Raw genomic sequence first — 20,509 nt, forward strand, 5'->3', positions numbered from 1 at the left:
CCTCCTTCTGATGTCACACGAGCCCAACCCCACCCTAACATGGCTCCAAGCTCCATATAAAAAATTAAAATTATGATAACGTTCTGTTATTATCAGTTTATTTTTCCTTTGCACTATCTGAGAGCAGTGGGGCGACACTCCTCCGCCTTAGCAGAGGAGCCGCAGCTGGATTTCTGTTACACAAATATCACCTTCATTATTGCTGAATGGCCTTGGAATTTTAGGTTTTCTATCTAGTGCATGAAATTAAAATGAATTGCATTGAAAGAAATATTATTTTTCTATCAAAGTAATAGAACATATAAAGACAATTAAAGAACCATGACACATCCCCCAAAGCATAAAACATTTCTATTTGAGAGAAAATGGGAAGAAATGTAAGCGAAAATACAAAATCCCTCTCTTTCTTTCACAGAAATGTGCAAGACAACTGCTGTCTTCGGCCATTGTATATTGACTTTAAGAAGGACCTGGGGTGGAGATGGATACATGAACCGAAAGGATATCATGCAAACTTCTGTGCCGGAGCCTGTCCATATTTATGGAGTTCGGACACACAGCACAGCCGGGTAAGTTTTATTTACACATTTTACTGGCAGGCAAATGAGATTGTTGTAAAGTGGAAGAATGTAGGTCTCGTTTACAGGCTTTATTCAACTATTACTTGAAGCGTTCATTCAGTGTGATAGCCTGTGCCATGTTTACACCGGTTCAAAAAACAGAGACGCAGCCACCTTGCCCTTTTATTTCTCATTTACATAATGATGATAAATAAGCAAACTAAGAGGGCTATGTGCCATGAGTTGCGGGGGTGCCTGCAAGGGGCTGCACAGTTTTGGGCTGGGTCCACAGGCTTTTATAATGGAAAGTGAGTCAACATAATGCTTTGTGGAGCTGCACGTGGCTTTATGCCAAGTGACCCCTCCCAACTTTCTTCACTTTGCGAATCTTGCCCAGTGCATTAATGCTGGGCCATTTTCAGGTGTTTCAGTCTTTATCACAAACAGTGCAAAATAGTTTCATTCCATGTTTGCCCCACTGACAAACAATGTGCAAAATATGGACCCAGAGTCCAGCTCTGATGTGTTCTAATTTCACATAACACAATTTAACAATGTGATCCAGCTAAGACGGCACACTCTTCGTTCCACAGGTTCAGATGGTGGAGACTCTCTCACTATTCTCACGCTGTCAATATTTGTCTTCATCTTGTCTTTGATAGGCTCTTTAATTTAAACACCGCCATGAAATGCTCATCCTATTAAAAACACACCTACCTCACACTTCCAGCCACCTCGGTGAAGAGGTATGAGGAAGTCCATGGGCCACTCCCACCCAATCCAGACACTGCTCTCAGCATGAGATCACCACCTGGATTGGTTTGAGCGGCCTGGTTAGGCACTCAGTAAGTGACTGGTAGCCTTTGCCTAATATGGCCAGCCAAACCATCATGTGCACTTCCAGTGTCCAACACCTGCACCTGCTGGCTGTTACTCAGAATGCCCGGCCCACCCTTGAAGCGGCAGCATCGGCCGTCAGAGAAAAATAAAACAATAATACAAATATTTTATTATCATTTTATTTTTCTTCTGCATTGAGTGGGGCGATGCTCCTCTGCCATTGCGGAGGAGCCGCCACTGATCAAACCTCTATTCAGCATTTGACACTGTTGATCATGGACTCCTGCTTACTGCTATCCCTGAAAACGGCATTGACAGAACTGTACTGAAATGGTTCCCTTTTTTATCTGATGTACTCAGCCCTTGCTCAGTTTCCATCCATTGTGTCTGTTTGCTCTTGTGGGGTTCCACAGGGTTCGACGCTCTGCCCCTACCTATTTAAGTTGAATGTCCGACCACAATCTACCCTGATCTACTTCTATGGCCTCTGACTTTAGACTTGCTTTAACTGTTGCTCTGTCGAAGACATGCTGCTGTGAATCTGCTGGATGTCAGGGAGGAGATGGCAATTCCTGGCTGAAGTTAAATGCTGATACAGTGGAGGTTCTGGTGACCTTTGTAGAGGTGACATGTGGAATGTGTCCAACACCGTCAAAGCTACTGTAGAGTATTGGGGTCAAAATTCATGCAGAGCTTCAAATGGCTTTCACTTTTTCAAGTTGCAATTTTCAAATGTGAGTCTGAAAGATCCTTCCATATTTAAATGAACAGGGCAATTGGTCTCTGACCTCTGCCCTCATTGAATTCCATGTGAACTTTTGAAGTGGGATCTATCTGGGCATTACATTTTTGCTTCTTCATCAGCTGTAGATACACAAGAAGAGGCAGCATGCCTTGCCACATTAGCCCTTCATTTTAGGAGAGCCACACCCATTTTGAAACAATGTTTGTCCATGCTGGAATCAAGCTATCCTGGCTGAAGAGGGGTGAAACCCCGAAACCGGTCCTAGGATGCTTGTTTCCAGTCCAGGGAGGACCTGGTTTGGCAGTTCGGGCTGGAATGTTCCCATGGGGCACAGGGTCAAGACTGATTTGCATATGGCTGAGTTCAAACTGGAATTGGAAGACGTCTGTTTTCCCCATTTTTTGTTGGGACGCAATGTGTGACGTTCACAAAGAGTTAACAACACAGCTCCCACCAGATCTTATGACACAAACAGAAACATAGCTTTAAGAAGCATTACTGGTAGAGGGGTTGAGCTATTCCCACTCGTTGGTTTCTTAGAGGTCATTATTTGATTGAGCGGACATTGTGCCCTCATACTGAAAAGTGTTTGTATTGCATTTCTATTGGGTTGCGGAGTACTTCTCTTCATCTAAAATGGTTACCTTGATTAACAAGTAATGACTGGGTAGCTTGTTATGCCTTCATATAGAGTCCCGATGGGTTTCCGCTCATCCAACATGGCGGTTGCGTTCAAACATAGTAATGAGGCAGTAGAGCTGGTGTGCTGACGGAGTAACAAGAAAATGTTTTTCTTGTTGATCTTTTTACTGATAGTTATCCATATTTTGAGTACTTTCAGCTCCCATGACTGCACATCCCATGGTTCAGTATATTTTGTGAGGCATCAGGGCGAATGAGGAATCATATGTGTAAGGTGCCAAAGTATTAGAGCAATATTAGCACCTCACTCCATCCTAATACTCTGCTCAGACTTATGAAAAGCTCATGGTCTCCTCTGGCATCTACACATGCCTCTGCAGCTGTAAGCACTGTTTAGCCCCCCTGCACCTGTTGGAGACCACCACACTTTGTCCAAGGAGGAAATGAGGGGAGTCACTGGCCGAGCGGTGACAGCTGCTCTGACTCAAAGTGAGTCAGTCCTTGCTTGGATGCTCTGCCCAACTGCGGGTGTGGGGCAGTTCCTCTTGTCAAGCTTCCCTCCTGCCCTTCTCTTTCTCACTGGTCTGCTCTTCTCTACCAGCACCCCCGAGTCCCGCCATGCTATCCTCCTGACCCACTCTTCCCCCGCCAGTCCACTCTTCTCTGTAAGTATTTGGCAGGTCACATCACGCTGCTCCTTTCCTCTGCCTTCCCCGGCCAGGCAAGACATCTATCTGTGAGTGCCTGTGGGCGCCATAACGCTGCCCTCCTGCATTTTTCATCCTCCACCGAGATGATCTTCCACCTGAAGGCACCCAGCAAGTCCTCCTTGCTTCTATTCCATTTTCTTCTCCTTTCTGGCCCCTCTTCCACCTGTGAGTTCCCAGCGTATCCCCTTCATGTTGCCTTCCTGCCACTTTATACCCCAGTTGGGCTGTGCATCTATTTGTGAAGGCCCAGCGGGCCTTAGCATACTGCCCGTGGGTATGCCTGTGTGAGTTAATTGTGCTTGTGTGAGTGTAAGGTGAGTGCTGTCTGTGAGAGCACAGGGTGAGTTGTGCCTGTGTGAGTTCAGAGTGAGCTGTGCCTGTGTGAGAGCAGAGTGAGATCTCTGCCTGTGTGACTGGTATGCCTATGTGAGAGCAAGATGACTACTGCCTGTGTGAGTACAGGGTGCGTAATGTGCACGTGTAAGTGCAGGATGAGTTGTGTCCCTGTGTGAGTAAAGGGTGAGGGGAATGACTGCATTAGCCGCAGATTGAGGGGTGTGCCTGTGTGAGTGTAGGGTGAGCAGTGTGCCCCAGTGCAGGTTTTCAGTGTGTACTATGAGTGCAGATTGAGGGGTGTGCACGAATGCTGGTTTCCAATGTGTATTATGAGTGCAGAATTACACGTGTGCCTGTGTGAGTGCAGGGTGAGAGGTGTGCCTCTGTGAGTGCAGTGTGAGAGGCGTGTCTCTGAGTGCAGTGTGAGAGGTGTGTCTCTGTGAGTGCAGGGTGAGAGGCATGCCTCTGTGAGTGCAGAATTACATGTGTGCCGGTGTGAGTGCAGGGTGAGAGGCGTGCCTTTGTGAGTGCAGTGTGAGAGGTGTGCCTCTCTAGATGCTGGGTCAGCATTTTACTTGCATGAGTGCAGAATGCGCCACAACAAAGTCAGACCTCTTAGCATTGCCAGCGTTTGCTCTGTGAGTATGTATGTTTTACTCCATGCATATTGTGATTTACATGTAAATATCCAGGCCTGATTCACAAATATGTCAGTGTGTCTTACTCCACTCTTGGGTGCGTGCTACACCTCAATATCCAGGCTTCTTTCACCACGCATTTTCTTTGAGTAGGCAGTTTTACTCCAGGCTTAGATGTGACACATTCTTGAATTTCCAGGGCTAATTCATGCTTCCTCACAGTTTTCTTGAGTCAGCACGCCTTCCTCCTGGAAGCTGCAGGTGTAGCTCATTCTGTCAGAAGTGTGACACAACTAGTCATGGAAGAAACTCTGTGAACAGGGATCCATGAACCAGGCACTTGGCTGAAGCCCTGCACAGAGGTGCCTTGATCACCGTTCCACTGGTATCAAGTCACCGCCCAAAGAAAAGAGAACACATTGGGCTAGCTGGCACACGGGCGCTCTGTGGGATCTTTGGAGCAGGGCATGTTTTCAAGGCCAGAGGAAGAATACTGGCCATGGTAACAAATATGCGGTTTGCTTGTTTATCCCCCGAGCCCGCAGGAGTCTGATGAAGTAGCTAGTGTTGCTCTGCTGAACACATCTCTGTCTCCGCTGAAAACATTCCTCTAAATCTCTAGGAAACTGCCATTTCGTGTTTAACTAATACATTAATGGCGAGCTCGGAAAATAGTTTTATATCATCAGTGTAGTACAGCCTACCCCCGTCCCCTGCCACAGCCCCTTTGGCTCATAAACGGCCTATAACTTCCATGCAGCCTCATCCTCTCTCTTTGTGCACACAATGAAAAGGCCAGCTCCTTCGGTGATGCTCTAGCAGGCATCAGTGCAAACAATTTTAGACCAGAGGGGGTAGCACTGTACTCCATGCGTGATTGCCCTGCGTTTCTATTCATAGACCCACAGTGGGTGGGAACACCCCTGCCTTCTATTCTGTGAAAAATATTTCGTTCACTTAGCAACGGGCATGGATGCTGGAGCTATTCTTCCCCCAGACTTAGTCAAATGCCACCTTGCTCTTCGAACGGGACCCTTTCTTCTGCACAGTCCAGGGCTTTAGGAAGCAAATGACTTGTTTCTATTGGATTCAGTTTAGGTCAAAAGGCCCACGGCCTTTTGGAAATGAGCGCCTACTTCAGACATGCACGATGCTGATACAATGTGAGACATACTTAAAGTAATCATAGAATAAGAGAACGCATAGAACTTTATACACCTCATACATAAAGAAAAACATAATTAACCAACTAACTACATAAATAAATACTTTCACGAAGCTGATGAAAACATAAGGATGGGTTGCTTGAGTACCTGTCTGTGTGGTGGCAATCAACAGATGCAATGTATTTTCTGCATTGAAAAAGTTCTTGTCTCAACAAGATAAAAGTTCATGTGACTACGATGTCAAAGCTTGTTTGCTACATTGACCTTTTCTCTCTTTTTTTAAACTTATATTCTCTTATTAGGTACTCGGATTGTACAACACCATCAACCCAGAAGCGTCGGCCTCACCCTGCTGCGTGTCTCAAGATTTAGATTCCCTCACCATCTTGTATTACATTGGCAAAGCACCCAAAATCGAACATCTTTCCAATATGATTGTGAAGTCCTGCAAGTGCAGCTAAGATACCACAGCAGCAATGCGTGTTCAATGAAGACCTTAAAACATGAAAGAATGAAATGCCTAATTTTATCAGTGTTCAATTTTAAAACAAAAACTGAAAAACGGTACTAGTATGAACTGTGTATGTAAAAAGTTTGATTAAAGTAAAAAAAAAAAGCTGTCATCAGAAGAAAATGTTGAAGGCTTTATCCTGCGTTTCACCTACTTTGATAGGAAGATAGATAAGAAGTAAAACCTTTGAAAAATTAAACACTGGAAGAATTTGTTAGTGTTATTATGTGAAAGGAAAAACAGGAAAATCCCATTAAGTGGACTTGCTGTAACTGTCTCGTGCCTTACTTGATCTCAGTACGTTTTCGCGCAATAGGCACCCTACCCATTCCTTTTAGTTGTAGATCAAAGATGCATTATTTATTTGTGTATAACTATATAAAAAATGAACTTTTGAGGAAATGAAATGTGGACGACATGAAGACCAAATAAACTGCCAGAAACAAGTTCTTTGGTAGTCCTAATGCAACTATTGAACTCCAAAGAGATTTTTTTTTTTGAGTTTGGGGAACTATAATTCTTCACTTAATTTTTTTAAACGTCTGCCTCCTAAGTAGTTTTGTGTATTTTTAATAAGCTTCGTTAAGAATGCCCCATTTCTATGCAGGATTATCTTTTATGATATAGTGTACACATTCTGAAGCATCATTAAAACCCCAGTGGCAGACTATTACAAATAAATGGTGAAAATGGCAGTGTAAACAAGTGAAATGTGTACATGCATTAGTCTAATCAAGACAGTGCAATGATGCTATATAGCTACGCTGTGGGATTTTGTTCAGGTATATGTAATTGTACCTCTAGTGTCACAACAGGTGGGTAGCAGAGCCAGCTTAATTGGAAACCAACTTGTAGTTCACAATTTACAAACTATCAACAATAAGAACGTTGTGTAAAATGTGTATATTTTCACCCTATTTTTGTATTTTGTAATTTTGTCAAATACGATAACTTTTCATTTAAATCAGGGGCTCTTTCGATCTCTCAGAAAAAAATGTGTTTCCCTCTAGCTGGCCAGTATGAGTAGAGTCCTATACATTGACTTGCACTACAAACATGTTTTATAATTGCTGTACATGTGCTTTTTTGTTCTTCATTATGCCATAAGCTACCTGACTGTTTTTCATGATATGATATGTTGTTATTTTTGCATCCACACTTGTAAAATTGAATTGCAAAACTATTTTTACGATTATATTTCAAAACCCTTTATTTCACTGAGAGTCAACTAAATGTTCCTGCAATACTATGAGCAGGAACTTTGACACCGTGAATTAAGATTACAATGTACAGCTCCTAGAAAGGCTCAGGATGGCTGACCAATCTCATGGATTCATGTTCAAAATCGTCCGTATCAACAAGAGATTTGTAAAAAAAGGAGTGATTGTGAGGAGTATTTCCACTGACATCAACGTGTTCCTCCTTTCATCTTTTGTGAAGAAAACCCTATAGTAAATCACAGATTAAGTAAATATGTTGACCATTCAATGGATCTTCCTCAGACAATACATTTATGATTGTACCAAGAACCCACCATCAACACATTTTTTTTTTTAAATGGGTGTCTCTCTAAAGATCCTCAGATGAACAGCAATAACGTTTTTAATGGAATTGTTTATCCATTAGTGAGCGTGCCACACAAATGTGGGCCTTATGAAATTAATAGGTGATTTGCTGTAGTGTTCCTTCTTCATCAGCTCTTGTGTACTGGTAGGAGTACCAGCAGTCCTCTTTCAAATGAAGTCGAAATTGTTTTGCTACTTTTGTACATTCTAAAGAACTTTTTGTGTTGTCTTTGGATTCCCCATTGAATATATTCAATTAATACGCAATACGATGAAAAAGCCTAACTAAAAATACCCAGCATATTTTTGGCTTCTGTTTTCACTTTAAAAATAACTTTTGAAAAGGCTTCAACAGCTTCACTGCCCTTTAGAGAAAATGTCTGAATGTGTTGAAACCCCAAATTATTAATATTAGGAGTACATACAGGGTTTCTATTCTAAAGCTGCAGTACACCGTACCGCACCAGAATCTAGCACATTGGAATGCCCAGGTATTTTTGGCTGTAAACTTGCACTTGCTAAAAGAGGGTAAGACAGCTGACCTGCATCCCAACTCTATTGGTTTTATTGTGTTTTCCTGGTGTCACTAATGACATTACATAAATATTATTGGCACTTTGGAAGATAAAGAAAACTTTGAGTATACATCTTCTAGAAATCTTTTGCTCTGGAAAACACCGGGGAAAGACAGAACGTAAAAATGGCCATTGTATTTTTAGTGACTGATCACTCTGTATTTAACACAATGTATGTTTTTGTGGTGCTCTAGTGGTAAATAAATTATTTCAATTATTCTATGAAATTCTGTTTCTTTTATTTAACACTGCTTTATTTGCAAGTAGAGCAAACTGTTTGAATAGTATTTTCAGACATTCAGAAAGTCTCTAAACTAAGGAAAATTTCTAATGATAGAATGACAAATTTCATGCACCGTTCTTCTGGTTCAAATTGTGTTTTGGGCAACTCCAATCTAAAATCCTTAATTTTATGCTTTTCCTTTGAGCTCATGAAATCCCATCATGCAGCATAAATGTTTACTTTTACATATTAATTATGTGTCACTGGATTGTAGTATTTTGCTATCTGCATTCTGACCGCTACTGTGGTTTGTGGTTCATTCTTTATGTGGAGATTTATAGATTGACACATAATAGCTAAGTTCAAGACTGTCCTTTGGTTGTATGTCAAAACATCAAAAATTAATGTGATCAAAATATTGCCTACTCTTTCATTGTGAGCATTGTGTAGGCAAATATATGTGGTTAAGTATCAATTGACCTTTCCTAACTTCACATCTATGTCCTTTGAAGATATATTTCAATATTGTTGTAGCCAAAATTTGTCTTACGTATTTTGACAGGTCAACATTAAAATCTCAATATTTTAGTAGAAAAATCCTGATCTCTAATGAAAGTAAATTTTATGTATGTGGCACAATGATAAAGAATACATTTGCAGCTAATTCACCATTGCTTATTGACTCAACGTATTGTCTGACTCCCATGGAGAAAAATAATACAAAAAGTGAATTTGTATGGAGGAATCCCTACATTTGTACAAAGACAACATGCATACCAACAATAAAATCACTTGTTTTCCAAGTAAACCACAAAGAAACATTTCCCAGGTACAGCTTTCCATTTGGATTCCTTTAGGAGACTGTAACGTACATTTAAACATCCAAATGTGGCTTTACTACTTTTTTGTGACGAGGGTGTGTATATTTAAAAAATTTCTTTTCAGCTGATATGAAGAGTAAATACCTACAAGAAACTGCAAATAATATACATGTGGCCTTATTGTGGTCACTCTTACTTTATAACTGAGGAGTTCATCTTAGGCAGAAGAGGAAATAACACCATATGGCAAACTCAGTAAGTGAAAAACAGGTTTTGCATTTACACTTTGAAAAGATTTTTGAAAGAGATGAGAAACTGGGTTCAGTTGAGGAATCCTAATATATCATCCACCTCTGTTATAATCAGTCGGCACCAAAATTATTGTAAAATCAGATTAGTTCTTCTCTATATTATTTAATATTGCCATTAAGCTTTGTCACATGCATGTCATATACCTTATGCCCATCAATCTAAAATATTTTTTGAATGGCATGCCTTTATTCCCCTGTTTAATGCAGCAGTGCATTTCATTCTTTGCCCGAGTGCACCTGCTCAGTATCTCCAGTTTCTAAAATGGGCATTTTCTGTATTCAGAAATATAAACCAAATTACTCTAGCTATGTTCTATGTATATTGATAGTGTCAATGGGTGAGGGCCATACTAAGGAGTTATTGAGTTCACAGCGAAAGCACAAACATATTATAGATCATGCTATTTCTTTCATAGAGGAGTATAATTGTATGAGCAGCTGTCAACTTCCAACTGGAATACGGGAATGCTCTTCATGCCACCTACTCCAAGACATTGACTTACAAACTCCATGTATGGTTTGTATGATGTCTTAAAAAATTAGACCATATCTCTAACACCAGAATTTATCTTCACTGGCTAACCTGTTTCAAACAGGGTTGGGTTTCAACATACTTGCTTATGCTTCATGAACCTTCACAACATTCATGTGGTTGACTCAGTTCTAGTGATAAAAAGATCTCATCACTTTCCTCGTCATCCTATTAATCTGTAAAGGAGGGAGACATTTTGCGGTGCACACCTGTAACTCTCTTCCATTATAGATCAGCCACATCCTTTTACATTCGATTATTAGTCCACAAACAAACACATTGCTTGACTTCTTTTAGTGTGCATGAATAACATCAGGGTCATAGACTATTTGTATTTATTGTGTGTGAAATAGGTGCAGTAACTAACTCTCTGACTCTGAACATAGTTGTATTTCCTGTTCCTAAAAAATGTGCACTTCCTTAAATACAAATGTAAAATACAGCTAAACTAGTCTACCTTGTGAAGGGAGTGTCTCTTTCAGCTGTACATCAACCACCTGAGGAAAAGATCTATGCAAACTTCGATCTAGGAAATGAAAAATAAGTATTGACCTATGCAGGGTTACTTGTTCTTTTGTTAAGATTAACTTCACTTTTATCTGGCCAGCAAAATATTCCTTCTACTTTCTGACCCACTGGGTCGACCTTATATTGCTGTTTTACCTGCTCATGCAGTGATAGTATATCTTCTATTTTTTAGGATACTAGCAGTACAATTCACAACACGATTTTCACTTTAAAGTATTTATGGCACCAACTAGTCCAATGTATTTGAATCACTGTATTTTGAAGAAGAAGAATGTAAACAATTCTATTGAATCATTTGTGCAAACCCATTCTCATGTCTCTTCCCCGCAGCAGTTATTTAAAGTACTATGACATAAATGATATATAGTTGTTTCCTAGCTTCTGCTATATGTCAATTTATATTCTTATAACAATTGTATCAACCTCTCCACTAATCACACATTTTTACACAAACAAACTGTTCTACCCCATGTATCCTTCTACGGGACTGTATGTAATAACTATGAATCTATCAGGCATTGATCTCATAACTAGAAGCTCTTCTTTCTCTTCTTCAAAATATGCCTTCAGCCCAACCATTGGTTGTCCTCTACTGTCAAAAAGCTCTCCAAAAGAAGCTAGCCATATCCCAAAAATAATTTGTGGCAAATCTTGAATCTTATAGTTCCTCCAGCTTTCTCAGTATGCAAACAGTAGCGACAACCCCTTTCACCCCAGTAGGGAACATAGTATTAACAACATTGCTACAAAAGTATGGACCATAGCAGAAACTACACCTTTTAACTGTAGAAAGGCTGTATCAGCAAACACAGACACCACCATAGAATGGACAACAATAGCAACAACAATTGTTATGACAGCAGCAACCACAGTTGTCACAACAGCAAGTACCACAGCAGTAATCAGATTTGCCACCGTGGCAGGGACTACAATATCATAAACAGGAGCCACCAATGCAAGGACATCAAGAGTGCTCACATTTCCAACCACAATATTGGAAACAGCCTCAACTCCAGCTGCCACAACAGCAAGAACCCTAGTATTTACCACTGAACACACCACAGCAGGGAAACAGCAGTAACAACAGATGCCTCTAGCACAGCCATAGAACCTGCCACAACAGCAACCACAAATACTTAACAACACCTGCCACAGGTGTAAGAACAACCACAGCAGCAACCACAGTGGTAAAGACAACTGGGACCACTGCAGTAACCATAGCTACCACAAGTATGGACCCCAACTGTGGCCACAGTTACCTACATGACAGGGATAACAACAATAATGTCAATGTCTACCACAACAGGAAGAACAGAAACAGTCAGAGTAACTACCTCTTCTGCCTCCAGATAAGGGACTACTGTAATGACCACAGCTGGAACCTGAAGAAGGAGCAAAAGTTCCACCATCACATCAGCAACAACAGCAGATACAAAGCTTTATAACAGCAGCAACAGAACAACAAAAGTCACAATAGTAGTCATGGCAGCTGTCACTACAATGGCAACAACAGATACAACATTACCAGTTGCAAATCCAGAAGTGAAAACAACTTTCATCACAGCTGTGACAATATTAGGGACAACAGTAGTTACCGCAGCTACCACGATGACAGAAGCAACCACAGCTGTAACAAGAGTAAGGACCACAGTGCCTCCATGACAGGCCAAAAACAGCCACAAAAGCAAGGATGACAGTCTAATCTAGTCTTCATTTGTGTAAAGCACTGTGTTACCCAGAAATGCATACTGGCACTGATGAGAATTTGTTGGTGAGAGCGGGATATGACTATGCCCGAGTAAGAATTCCGTTATGTGGGTGTAACCTCAGATATCTTTGCATTTTCGCTTGTTACACGAGATTCTCAAATGTTTGCAATTATGTTATATAGCATAATTACATGTGGTTTGCTGCAAAGATTTAGCACAAGTGCATGAGAACAATGTGAATAACCACAATGCAAGGGGCTGCTGTTTGCAGTACTTGTGTTGTTTGCACTATTTAAGAACGAAATGCGTCTTTGTGCCCGCAAATAATGTGAGGATGCATGAGGTGCTAAAATATAGCTCTTAATGCTGGTTTTACATTTTCCTTAATCATGAATAATTTTGCACAATTTTTCAGAAATTCCACATAACTATGCCAAAGCAAATGAAATGAATTTTGTATGACACAAAGTTAATTGGCTGCTAAGAATAGGACATTTTTAAAGCTGTCTAGAAAGTCAAGTGATCGTCATTGAGATGGATATGAGCAGTAAGGAATTCCAAGACTAGATGACAAGGTAAAAAAAAAGACTGTACACTAGCACAAGAGTGATTAAGGCCATCCGCTAGCACATGAGCATTTTGGTTTGGGTAGAAACAGAAGGTGGAGTGAAGAATCTGCGAGATTTTAAAGGTATGTAGTGCCTAGGTTTCTGTTTGAGATATCTGGGGAAACTTGGTGGAAGGCCTAATTGCTAATCCATCAAGATTTAAACTTGATGTGGCTCGAGATGATTAACCAAATTAAGGACAGTAATGTTGTATAGATGGGTGTAACACTGAATCTGGGAAGTCAGGTGAGCTGCCACCTTCGGCATTCTAAAAAAGTGGCTGAGAGAGACGGCTCTGTGTTAATTTATAGCACACTCCACAAAATGACATATTGTGCTAGTTTTGAGGCCTCTCCATTGCCTTGGTGAGTTATAATAACAAAAATTATTTAGGAACCAAGGCATGGCTCTATTATTACCAAACACAGTATTGCTCATAAGCACTCTTGAAAGGATGGCTTGGAATTTGGACTGGTATCATTTCAGCAAACTGTGCATATTTGAGATGTGTAGGGAACAGTACTGGCAGGCTAGGGAGCATATCTGTCCTCTAGTTACATGAAAGAGTGAGCAAGTGGGTAAATGGAGATGTGCGGGTGGCATTGTTTCACAGGCTTTTGGGCCAGGGCTTAATCCAGATCTGAATGCGACATGGAGAGCTACCGTTCCAGACGGAGCAGGGCAGGTACCCTGCCTCGTGCTGTTTCTCAGTGAGAACCCGGTGTTGATTTATAGCACATGGCACAGCATTTGAGACTCTATTTCTACTCCTACAGCACTTCAAGAGCAGGTGTGTTGCAAACTCAACATCCTTCACATGCGCATTATTCATTGCTGTGAATTAAGTATAATTGCGCACAAAGTTAATCCATGTCCTTCTGTTGCACCATATTTCTGCTGGGTCCACTGCTGTGTTTGTCTGCAAATCTGACTCCCACCTCCCATAAACCTTTTTACAAAAATATCCCCCTGATGAGGCATGTATGCAACATCTGGAGGGGGTTCTCACCCTCCCCAAAATGGACGATTTTCTGCTGGTGGTCCTGGCTCTTCTCCACCAAATCAGACATGAATGCAGCTCCCACTAGCTGTCACAAGGGGTAGGTGTGATGGCCTTGGGGCACACGGATAGGATATACAAGGCTAACGCTAAGCAAGAGGATGCCATCTTCCAGCTACTGTCACTCAGACAATGCAATATCATTGCGGGTTTCTGCGGGGAGGAGAGGGCTAGGACTGACATTTCCTATAGTCACATTATAGGACTACAACCTGATCTCTGTATTAAAAATATAGAAAAGCTTAATTGTATTTACTATACACTCTAATTTCGGTCCGTGTTATAAAAGATACCCAGAACTTGCCAAATAAGTAGAAGCAACTCCCTTCATTGTTAAGGTTTGGTCTAATCTTGATTCATGATGCCCTTTGCTAAATACGAATGAGGTGAGAGGTCGCTTGAAGTCAAAGTAGTGAGAACGGGAAGCAGTTATGGTTGAGTATGAGATCAAAGGCCATGTGTTAAAAAAAAATGTGGTCTTCCAGTAGAAGCCTGTCAGCTGTGGGGTGCTTCTGCTGAGAACAGTGTGAGCACGCCAATGTTTTCCATCTTTTACGCTGTTACCAGCTTGACACAGCACATTGTGCAGTGTCCACTGGTTGTGTTTCAACTAGAACTAGTCCAGTGCTGGTTAATTTTGCTGGCAGAGCGGTGGAATGTATTAGTAATTCCGCCTTACAGGGGGAGTTACTAAATTCTTCCAATTTCGCCAGTGGAATAAAACATTCTGCCGCCCCTAGCCATAACTACATCTCACAAGTGCGTTGACACATTATCTACTCATATACCTGGTTACATACTCACATGCACATCAACATACGCATACATTCACACTTCTCCCCTTAGTTATCCACAAAATATCATCATTTTTCTACCTAGTATCCCTGTAAGTACATCATAAAAAGCAGATAGGCACGGTTTAATCTACACATACACACAACTATATTCACACACATACAGGCATTGCCCCCTACTAATGTACTCTTCATTTCACAAGAATGTGCACAACAATGTAAACATAACATACTCCACCACTGTACAATCAAACACAAAATTACCTTATAATGTACATTCTAACATACAGAAACATACATAAATACCAGAAAATCATTCCAGTCGTATACCCTAGGTCATATCTTAATAAGCACACCAACACAGCACATCCATAATATAGTGTGGAAATGTAGCAATTTCTATTACTTTAAACTAAGTATAATTTAGAAGCCTATGAAAAATATTGATAGCGTAATATATTAAAAGAATTTCAATTTACTAATTAAAAACTATTTTATATTTTTTCACTCTACTTCACGAAACCCTACATCCGAAAAAAAGAAAATGCAATTAATGCATCCAGAAAGATTACAAACAATTCTGCTTCAAGTTGAATGTTCAAGCATAATACTAAATTTGACAATTCTAATATTAATTCAAGTAAAATACATTCTAAAACAACATATTTAAAATCAAAAGCAAAAGCAACACAAAAATAACAAATGCAAACAAAACTGTTACCAAAACACATGCATTCACTATGCCACCAGATCCTTAAAATGCAAATTCAAGAAATCAAACATAGGGCTATAGACAAATACATGAAAAAAAACGATTTTCCAAATCAATTGATCAAATTTAAGGAGAAATGTAAAACAATCTGTTTACTCAAGCAAAAGATTTAAAACCACAAATGATCAGAGGAATTCATAGTTAAAACATGACATTTGGAATGTAAGTTACGTGGAATAATTTTACAAAACAATCAAAGAATTTTTATTTACATTTATTTATACTATCCCATCAAACAAATAAAGAACATTACATATTAATAATTATTTATAAATATTTGTAAGACAAGGGAACATACCAGCAAAACACAGTTATGATTTCCAGAGGATCTATATCAGGAACAATTTAATTCACTTTATACTCTCCATGATTATGGCAGCGCTTAGAAAATTAACTCTGTGGTTATTATAGGCTAACTATTAAAGAAGCAAAATAAGAAAACACAGCTAAAGGAACCTGAAATAAGCACACAAGAAAGGAGAACACCAATATGTTGAAAATGTCATTCAGTCTCTAAAATCCGCAAAATGCCTAATTAGAAACAAATATAAAATAATTCCAAACATTTAGCTTCAAAATATGGAATAATGAACAATCCAATAGCTTACAAATTTAACAGGGCATTGCTTACCTGCCGATAAAACTCTGAAATATCAAATTATTTTACATCACAAAAACATTTTTGGTGCACACCACACAGAAACAAGACAATGAATATAAAAATAAACAGCTCAAAGTCCAAAATTAGGTATGCAAAACATAACACCATTGTTAACATAAAGGGCTAAAAAGCAAGTTAGAACAGAACAAGAAAAAATAGTAAACATTTTCTTCGAAGGAAAACTGGAAAACAAAATTAACACTGATTTGCAATCCTGCAATATAAAAAAAAAATCAAAATATAAAAAATACAAAACTGAGCAAGGCATTAATTGACATATTTTCAGACCTTCACAGTGATCTATGCATATCTTGTTTTTAGGACCCCAAAAGATCATCCTTACTGAAGAATTAATTCAGGAAAATATGGAAATGGGTACTAATTATCTGTCTTGTTGCTGCATAATAGATTGATAGCAGTATTTAGCATATTATGAAACTATTTGCACATATTTCTAAACACATTTTTAGGATAGTAAAATACCTACAAGAAGTGTTTTGAACAATACGGCAATTTGAACTGCTTACAAACTTATACTTATATGGAACTATATTAATACAGATTGATTATTTCAAAATGTTTTAAGTTATAAAAATAATATTTAACTTCTTATCTGCAGAATTAGGTAAGATTACTGTAAAGATCCACTCCAACACCTCCTAACGAACCCAATGACGTTCCTCGAGTTGCCACTGCTACTCCAGGGATCAATACAGGAGTAATTAAGTGTTATCGATGTGGTGCTCCTGGTCACATTGCTTGCAGTACCAAATGCATGGCCAGGAATGTAATATGTAGCGCATGTGGTAAGAGAGGGCATCTTGCCAAAGTTTGCAGGACCAAATCTCAATTTCGCCTAGTACAAGAAGTGGGTGACACGTGTGAGAGTGTCCATGAATGAATGTTGTTTGTAGAGGGTTCTGGTATTCCTTGCAAATCATGCTGCAAACATATTGTCTTGGATTGTAGTGTTGTCAGAGAAATTACAAACAAACTAGAGAACCCTCGCTGTATCATAAGTTTGGATGAGTGTGATGTCATGATGTTAGTTGATTCAGAAAGTTTGTATACGTTATTATCTAAAGAAATGTATTCCGAGGTGTGGGGAGGTAAGAGCGATATGGAGTCTTCGGACAAGTCTGATATCAAAGCTGTTGGTTGCGTTGGTAAAACCATTCAAGTTTTGGGGTTAAAGTGGATGGTGTTTTGCTTTAATGGCAAAAAAGTGTATGGTCGAGTAAACTTAAAAAGACAGGGCTCGAATTTACTAGGTTGGTGCCATCTTGGCATCATGCTCAATCCCAATGCAACTGAGCCAGTCATGTCTACTATTTTGCATGACATTGAAGCTTATGAGACAACGATAATGGAGAAGTATTCGGAGGTTACCCTGATAAGTTGGGGAAACTTAAAAACATTTCTCATAGGATAATCCTAAAGAAAAATGCAGTGCCTGCCATACACAAAGTAAGAAATGTGACACATTTAATGAGAGCTCCTCTCCAAGAAGAACTCAAGAAGTTCTTAGCACAAGGAATTATAGAGCTCATTGAGGCCTCGGAATGGTTGGCACCCATCATGGTTGCACCCAAGGATGGGAGCAAAATTAGCTTATGTGTTGATTTGTGTGACCTGAACAAAAATATTTGGGTGGATAGACAACCGCTACCCAACATCTCTGAGATGCTGACAGCCATGGGCGGCGGAGTGATGTTAAGTGTGATCGACATGTCTGCAGCATATCACCAGATTGATTTGAATGAGGAATCAAGACACCTCACTTCATTTGTTATACTGCTGGGTGCATTTCGTTACTGCAGGATGCCATTTGGCTTAGCATCTGCGTCTGCAGCGTTTCACAGAGTCATGCAACATATGTTTGTGGGTATGAAAGATGTCCTTTGTTTTCAAGACGATGTGTTGATTGTAGGAAAGGACAGTGTACATCATGATGAGGTGATGAACGAAGTTCTGAGGCGAATGGAGAGTCATGGGTTAACCATAAAAAAGGAAAAGTGCCAATTGAGGAAAAGTTGTTTGACATATTTGGGACACGAAATATCTAACGCAGGGATCAAACCTAAAAAGAGTATTGTTTCTGCTGTCAAGGATGCTCCTACTCCCCTTAACAAGGAACAGTTACAGTATTTTCTTGGTTTAGCAGAATACTGTTCCAAGTTTGCGAGTGGGTTCACGGAAATAGTGCAACCAGTGAGGCTACTAATGAAGAAAGGTGTTGTGTTTGAATGGGATGATATCTGTAACAAAGCGTTCAATAAGGTAAAGACCTGTATACTCCATGTCCCGACTCTTGGTCATTTCGATGTCAAAGCTAAAACTCTTATTACTACTTATGCCAGTGCAGTGGGGATTGGAGCTGTCCTGACCCAAGTGTGTGATGGGCAAGAGAAGATTATCAGGTTTGCATCTAGGAGACTTCGAGATGCAGAATAATATTCTGTGATTGACAAAGAAGCCCTAGCATGTTGTTGGGGCATAAAGCATTCCAGATCTTTTGTTTGGGGGTTGCCTTTCAAGGTCCGCATAGATCACAAGCCCCTTCTTCATTTATTTAAGGGAGGTAGGGGTTTGGAAGGTAGTGTGACTCCCAGGATTTCCAGATGGATGTTTTCAGTTCTTGAGTATAATTTTGAAGTGGAGTATGTGAGAGGTTTAAAAAATTTAGTGGCTGAATATTTATCTAGAATGCCGGTGGATGAGGTTGAAGTGGACATGGATGAAGGAGTCGCGGTGATTAGGGGCAGAAGTGAGTAACTGGCCCTTGATAAAGAGGAATGGACAAATGCCATGTTGAATGATGAGGTCCTGCAGCATGTCATGAGATGTGTATCAAAAGGGTGGATGGAGGATTTTACTAAGGATGTTTGCTTCAAAAATTATCGTCATGTGGAGGCTGAGTTGAGGGCTAATCCTTTGTGCTTTGCACTCGTGGGTTCGGGTCCAATCTTCGTCACCAGTGTAAAGATCCACTTCAATGCAAGATGTGAAGACAGGTATCTTTATTGACTAGGATACAATCACAGGTACCTCCAGCTCTCCCTTCCAGCTTCTCAGCTCCAACTACTCTTTCCCTTCAAAGAGTAACATTCCACCTTAGCAACAAGCTCTACATTCCATTCCCATTAAGATAACTGCACAATTACCTTTGTGGTTATGAAAACACTACCTAAATACTTATCTGCAGAATTAGTTTAAGGGTCACACAGCAAAGTTTTATTCCACCCTTTTCAATTGTTGAAATTACACGTATTTATTAGTAATAAAGAATAATCTGGGAAAAATATTTTAGTTCATGTTAATGGACTTTGAACTATAGACTGTCAAAAATGGCAACAATTGGTACATCCAAACAAAATTTAACAAAAGCTTTCCATTATTTAATGCACATAATTCAAAATAATTATTTCTGTTGAGATGAAAATCTAAACAGATTATTTAACCAAACAAATTGATATAATACAACTACTATCAGTAAGACAATCAGAAAAACCTAAACAACAAGAATGATATAAAATGCATGAACAGTACACAACATAACCATTACATTCAAGAGAAGCCCTGGGTAAAGCTGAAGAAATATATCAAGTTAAACAAGCACCAAGAAAACCAATTAGGATTTGGGAAGAAGTCATAAAGTACATTGATTCTCAGGGCCTCATTTATGAGGCCTCTTGCAGCACCGGAATGTCACTTTTTGACGTTCCGTTGGAGCAATGTGCCCCGGCATATTTGCAAGGCCACTTAAAAACACTTTACGTGGCTTTTCATGGCCTTGTAAATATGTACCCCTTTCACGCAAAACACTGCGTGAAAGGGGTGTTCCATGGGTGATGCTGTAGGTGTTACCATGCAACACCCATAGAATCTGAAGCATTCCCAGATTTATGAGGAATCGTAAACCTGGGAATGAGTCAGATACTAACGTCACCCCAGGTGGTAGCATTAGGGAGGCGCAATGAGGAGAAATTTTTTAATTTCTCCTTGTTTTTTCCTTTTTCTATATGTGCTGCATTTTGCAACACACATAGAAAGAGGTAATTGCCTGCACTGATTGATTTTGTGCAGGAAGGTGTCAATATTTTGAGGGGCATATTAATTAAATAATGATGCAGTGCAGGGCAGAAAGTCACCTTGCTGCGCTGCACGATAGGGAAAGGGCAGGAATGCACTGTATCTAACAT

At 39.9% G+C, this 20,509-nt stretch overlaps 1 protein-coding gene across 1 annotated transcript in view; it reads left to right on the plus strand.

Moving 5' to 3' along the window:
* TGFB2 (transforming growth factor beta 2) overlaps positions 1–8,515 on the plus strand; it is a 363,618-nt gene extending 355,103 nt beyond the window's left edge. Inside the window, exons 6-7 of the mRNA XM_085612937.1 lie at positions 416–569; positions 5,940–8,515. Coding sequence (XP_085469063.1) covers positions 416–569; positions 5,940–6,098 — 313 coding nt within the window. The 3' untranslated portion in view covers positions 6,099–8,515. The remainder of the gene's footprint in view (positions 1–415; positions 570–5,939) is intronic.
* Positions 8,516–20,509: the final 11,994 nt, after the last annotated feature.

Source organism: Triturus cristatus, chromosome 6 (assembly GCF_964204655.1).
Source record: "Triturus cristatus chromosome 6, aTriCri1.1, whole genome shotgun sequence".
Classification (NCBI taxonomy): Eukaryota; Metazoa; Chordata; class Amphibia; order Caudata; family Salamandridae; genus Triturus; species Triturus cristatus.